The 5,757-nt window shown below is 54.2% G+C and overlaps 1 protein-coding gene across 1 annotated transcript; it reads left to right on the forward strand.

Moving 5' to 3' along the window:
* The first annotated feature begins 1,092 nt into the window (after positions 1-1,092).
* HOXB4 (homeobox B4) lies at positions 1,093-4,218 on the forward strand. Its single transcript, XM_066566943.1, is given in 5 exon segments — positions 1,093-1,192; positions 1,195-1,214; positions 1,431-1,770; positions 3,566-3,818; positions 4,158-4,218. Coding segments are annotated over 5 exon segments (774 nt in total).
* Positions 4,219-5,757: the final 1,539 nt, after the last annotated feature.

A 5,757-nucleotide genomic window follows, 5' to 3' on the forward strand; every position in this document is an offset into this window, starting at 1 on the left:
GAGCGGGGCTCGCCCGCTTTGCTTTAATTTGTGTGGTCTGGGCGCTGGCGCGGAGTCGGGAATCAATAAAATCCCCTCGCTGCCGCCGCCGCTTTCCTCGGGCGCCCTTGGGCTCTGCCCGCAGGAATTGGGGGGTTTCAGGGGGGTCTCGAAGCCTTTTAGAGCCTCTTCATGGCCGGCAGGGCGAGGCCAAGCCGCGCCGGGGCTCGGGTTAATTTGGTTTGTGATCGTTTTCGTCGCAATTTTTTTTGTCATAATCGTTCCTCAACGCGCGCTCCGCCCGGGCGGCCGCGCTCCTCTCGCGGGGGAGGTTTTGGGGTCCCCCTCACCCCGAATTCGCCGCCGCGTTTCCTATCGATCCCCGGCCACGGCCCCATCCATCTCTGCCAGCCCCGCTCGGGGGGCGGCGACCCCGGCCCGGGGGTGGCGAGCGCGGCTCAGCTGCGCCTGCGGGGGCCGGGGGGAGGCAGCGCCGCGATGCCCCGGAAAATTCCGCTTGGAAATTCCGCTTGTACCGGGCCGCGCTCTCGTTATTCCCTTCCTGAGGGGGGGGCGCGGCGCCCCCAGCCCGGGACACACCCCCGAGGGGCGGCCGGGGCTGAACGGGGGCTGAACGGGGCTGACCGGGGGTGATCGGGGCTGATCGGGGCTGAACGGGGCTGAACGGGGCTGAACGGGGGTGAACGGGGGTGACCGGGGCTGAACGGGGGTGAACGGGGCTGAACGGGGGTGATCGGGGGTGAACGGGGCTGAACGGGGGTGACCGGGGCTGAACGGGGGCGGCCGGGGCTGAACGGGGCTGAACGGGGGTGATCGGGGCTGATCGGGGCTGAACGGGGCTGAACGGGGGTGATCGGGGCTGAACGGGGCTGAACGGGGGTGAACGGGGGTGACCGGGGCTGAACGGGGGTGAACGGGGCTGAACGGGGGTGACCGGGGCTGAACGGGGGTGACCGGGGCTGAACGGGGGTGACCGGGGGTGAACGGGGCTGAACGGGGGTGACCGGGGATGAACGGGGGTGACCGGGGATGAACGGGGGTGACCGGGGGCGGCCGGAGGGCAGCGGGCGCCCCCCGAGCGCCTCCCCGGGGATGCCGGGGGCCCCGGCAGAGCCCGGGCTGCGCAGGTTTCCTCATTTTCCTTATCCGGGGCTCGGCGTGGCCCTCGCCATTGGCCCGCGCTGTCACATGGAGCCAACTTTGTTCACTTGACAGTAAAGTAGGAGGGTTCGGCCAAACAGGAAAAGCACCAAAGGGAGGCGGGGGGGGTTGGGGGGCGCACGAATAAATTTTAAGCAGAGAAAGAGAACGGAGGGCGAGAGGGACATACATATAGATATAGATATAGATACAGATAGAGATATATAGATATAGATAGAGATAGATAGAATTGTTTTCCTTCCCCCCGCGTTCGGGCGCGCCATTCCAAGAAATTCATGGCCATGAGCTCGTTTCTGATCAACTCCAACTACGTGGACCCCAAGTTCCCACCCTGTGAAGAATATTCCCACAGCGATTACCTTCCCAATCACTCGCCGGAATACTACGGCGGCCAGAGGCACCGGGAGAGCTCTTTCCACCATGAGCCGATGTACCACGAGCCGCGGGCCGCCTGCGCGGAGCAGCCGTACCCGCCGTGCCCGGGCTCCGCGCAGCCCCGCGGAGCGGCCGAGCCGCGGCCGCGCAGCCCCAGCCCGGCCCCCGCCTGCAGCCGCGGCCCCGCCGAGCCCGTGCTCTACCCCTGGATGAAAAAAGTCCACGTAAGCTCGGGTGAGTGCGGGCAGAGGGAAAAGGGCTTCGCTTTATAGTTGGAGCAGCACCTCGCGGCCCGGGGAAGGCTGTGAAAGGAGCGCCCGGCGGAGATTTACGAGCGCCGCTTTGCAGAGCGCTATAATTACATCCTCCATAAATTTTTATTGCTCTGCTTGGCCATGTGCCTTTGAAGTCTCTGTTACCATCCTCCTCCGGTTTCTTCCAGGCTACTTTGCTGCTGCTTTTTTTTTGCTTTTTTTTTTTTTAACTTTTTTTTTTTTTTTTTTTTTTTACGGCTGTTGAATCTTCCTAAGTGAAGTTTTATGTTTTGGTAATTTGTATTTAAGTGGCGGATTGAGTCGAGTTTTACTGGTTTCCCCTCCCCTGCCCTCTTTTTTTTTTTTTTTTTCCCTCAGTTTCTTTCCCCCTCCCTTTTTTCCTCCTGTTTTTTTTTTTATATCTCTATTTTTTCCCCCCTTTTTTATTTTATTTTTTTTTTTTAAAGGAGGCATTTACCAACCCGCAGCCCCCGCGCTCGCCCCTTGCCCAGCGCGCAGGCGGAACTTTCGGCGATAATTCCGCGCTGCTCCGGCAGAGCTGCGGGCGCGCAAACGCGAATTTCCACCCGCGCGGGGCGCGGGGAGCGCGGCCGGGGGGAGCCTTGGGAAAACCTGGAGTTTGTCAGGAACCCGCGCCCGCCGTGAGGCGGAGATCCGCGCTGCGGCTCTGGGGGCATTTTTAGAACTTTTCCATTTTATTTATTTATTTATTTATTTTTAAAAAAAGCAAATCTCCCCTTCCAAAGGATGTGTGACGGTTCTACTCTTTCTTCTTTTTCTTTTTTTGTGATTTTTTGAGGGGGGAAAGAACCCATTAAAGGAACGGCTCGGTAATTCTGCTTTTCTTTTTTTCCCCCTCCTTTTTTATTTATTTTTCCCTTATATTTTCTCCTTTCTTCTGTGTGTTCTCCCTTTTTTTTTTTTTGGTGTTTTCTCCTCGTTTTTTCCCTTTTCTGTGTGTGTTTTCACATCTTTTCTCCCTTTTTTCCCTTTCTTTTGTGTGTTTTAATATATTCTCCCTTTTCTTTTCCTCGTGTTTTCACATCCCGCCCCCCCATTCTTTTGTATTTCCAAATATTTCCCCCTTTTTGTGTGTGTGTGTGTATTTTCACTTTTTGCCCTCCATTTTTTTGTATTTCCCCCTTTTTAAATTATTTCCACATCTTCTCCCCCCTTTTTTCTGTATTTCCACATCTTTCCCTCCTCACTTTTCTATACATTCACATCCCCCCATTTTTATATATTTCCACAACTTCCTCCCCCATTTTTTTTGTATTTCCACACCTTTCCCCATTTTTCTATATTTCCACATCTTCCCCCCCCTTTTTAAAATATTTTCACATCTTTCCCCCCCATTTATCTATATTTATACATTCCCCCATTTTTCTATATTTCCACATATTCCCCCCCCCATTTTTTCTGTTTTCACATCTTTCACCCCCATTTTTTTTAAATATTTCCCCACCACTTTTTTTTTTTTATTTCCACACATCCCCCCCCCCGTTATTTTTCTATATTTCTACATATTTTCCCCCCATTTTTTGTATTTTCACATCTTCCATTTTTTGTACTTTCACATCTTTCATTTTTTGGTATTTTCACATCTTTCGCCCCCATTTTTTTAAATATTTCCACACATCCCCCCCCCCCGTTATTTTTCCATATTTCTACATATTTTCTCCATTTTTTTTTTATTATTCTCACACCTTTTCCCCCCCTTTCTTTCCCCCCCCGTGCCCCCCATTCCCGGGCAGTGGCCCCCGGGCTGTGCGGCGCGGAGCCCAAGCGCTCGCGCACGGCCTACACGCGGCAGCAGGTGCTGGAGCTGGAGAAGGAGTTCCACTACAACCGGTACCTGACGCGGCGCCGGCGCCTGGAGATCGCGCACGCCCTGAGCCTCAGCGAGCGCCAGATCAAGATCTGGTTCCAGAACCGCCGCATGAAGTGGAAGAAGGATCACAAATTGCCCAACACCAAGGTCAGGTCCGGCTCCTCCTCCGGAGCCCTGCAGGCCCCGCAAGGAGGATCCCAAACGCAGATCCCGCAGGGAGGAGGAGGAGGAGGAGGAGGAGGAGGAGGAGGAGGAGGAGGAGGAGGAGGAGGAGGAGGAGGAGCCCAAACGCAAATCCCACAAGGAGGATCCCAAAGGCAGATCCCACAAGGAGGAGGAGCCCAAAGCCAGATCCTGCAGGGGGGATCCCAAACGCCGATCCCACAAGGAGGAGGAGCCCAAAGGCAGATCCCACACGGAGGAGGTGGATCCCAGAGCCAGATCCCTCGAGGAGGATCCCAGGGTCACGTCCCACAAGGAGGATCCCAAAGCCAGATCCAGCAAGGATCCCAAAGGCAGATCCCGCAAGGAGCAGGAACCCAAACTCGATCCCATGGACCGGCCCCCACCCTATAACCGCCCCCATGGATGCGTGTGCGTGTTTGGGCCGTGAACTCGAGCGAGTGCAGAGAGGGAAACGCGATAATTTTAATTTTTAATCTTGATTTTTATCATTATTTTAATGATTGTTTGAACCGTGGGGAAAGGTGGGGCTGCTCTTCATCCCCCAACGCCAAGATCGGGTCAGCTCCTCCTCCAATCCCAAAGGCAGATCCCACATGGAGGAGGAGCCCAAAGGCAGATCCCACATGGAGGAGGATCCCAAACACAAATCCCACAACGAGGAGGATCCCAAACACAAATACTCAAGGAGGAGGGTCCCAAACTCAAATCCTTCGAGGATGATCCCAAAGGCCGATCCCACAAGGAGGAGGATCCCAAACTCGATCCCTATAACCGCCCCCCATGCACGTAGGTGCGAGTTTGGGGTGTGACCTCGTGCGGGTGAAGGAAGGGAAATGTGAGAATTTTAATTTTTATCATTATTTTAATGATTGTTTGAACCGTGGGGAAAGGCGGGGCTGCTCCTCATCCCCCAGCGCCGAGATCGGGTCAGCTCCTCCTCCAATCCCAAAGGCAGATCCCACTGGGAGGAGGATCCCAAATGCAAATGCCTCAAGGAGGATCCCAAACTGAGATCCCGCAAGGAGGAGGATCCCAAACACAGATCCCACATGGAGGAGGATCCCAAAGGCTGAATCTTCAAGGAGGAGGATCCCAAACTGAGATCCCACAAGGAGGAGGATCCCAAGGGCAGATCCTACAAAGAGGAGGATCCCAAAGTTACATCCCACAAGGAGAAGGATCCTGAAAGCAGATCCCGCAAGGAGGAGGATCCCAAACGCAGATCCTACAAGGAGGAGGATCCCAAAGGCAGAACGTTCAAGGAGGAGGATCCCAAAGGCCGATCCCACAAGGATCCCAAACTCAAATACCTCAAGGATGATCCCAAAGGCCAATCCCACAAGGAGGAGGATCCCAAAGGCCGATCCCACAAGGAGGAGGATCCCAAAGGCAGAACATTCAAGGAGGAGGATCCCAAAGGCTGATCCCACAAGGATCCCAAACTCAAATACCTCAAGGATGATCCCAAAGGCCGATCCCACAAGGAGGAGGATCCCAAACTCAAATCCCACAAGGAGGAGGATCCCAAAGGCCGATCCCACAAGGAGGAGGATCCCAAACCCGACCCCACAGAGGGTCTGCTGCCCTATAACCGCCCGCATGGATGTGCGTGCGTGTTTGGGGTGTGCAGAGCAGGAAATGGGATAATTTTAATTTTTGTCATTATTTACACTGATGTGAACAGCGGGGGCAGACCGGGTGCTCATTATTTATGGCAAATCATCTGAAATTTTTGTTTTCAACCACAGGGACAGGCAGGTGCTGGTTATTCCCCCCAATAATTTGAATTTTGATCATTTTTACCCAAATTTGACCCTCATAGACAGGCGGGTGCTGGTTATTCCTACCAATAATTTGAATTTTGATCATTTTTACCCCAATTTGACCCACATAGGTGGGTGCTGGTTATTCCCACCAATAATTTCAATT

The sequence above is a fragment of the Molothrus aeneus genome, chromosome 28 (genome assembly GCF_037042795.1).
Source record: "Molothrus aeneus isolate 106 chromosome 28, BPBGC_Maene_1.0, whole genome shotgun sequence".
NCBI lineage: Eukaryota > Metazoa > Chordata > Aves > Passeriformes > Icteridae > Molothrus > Molothrus aeneus.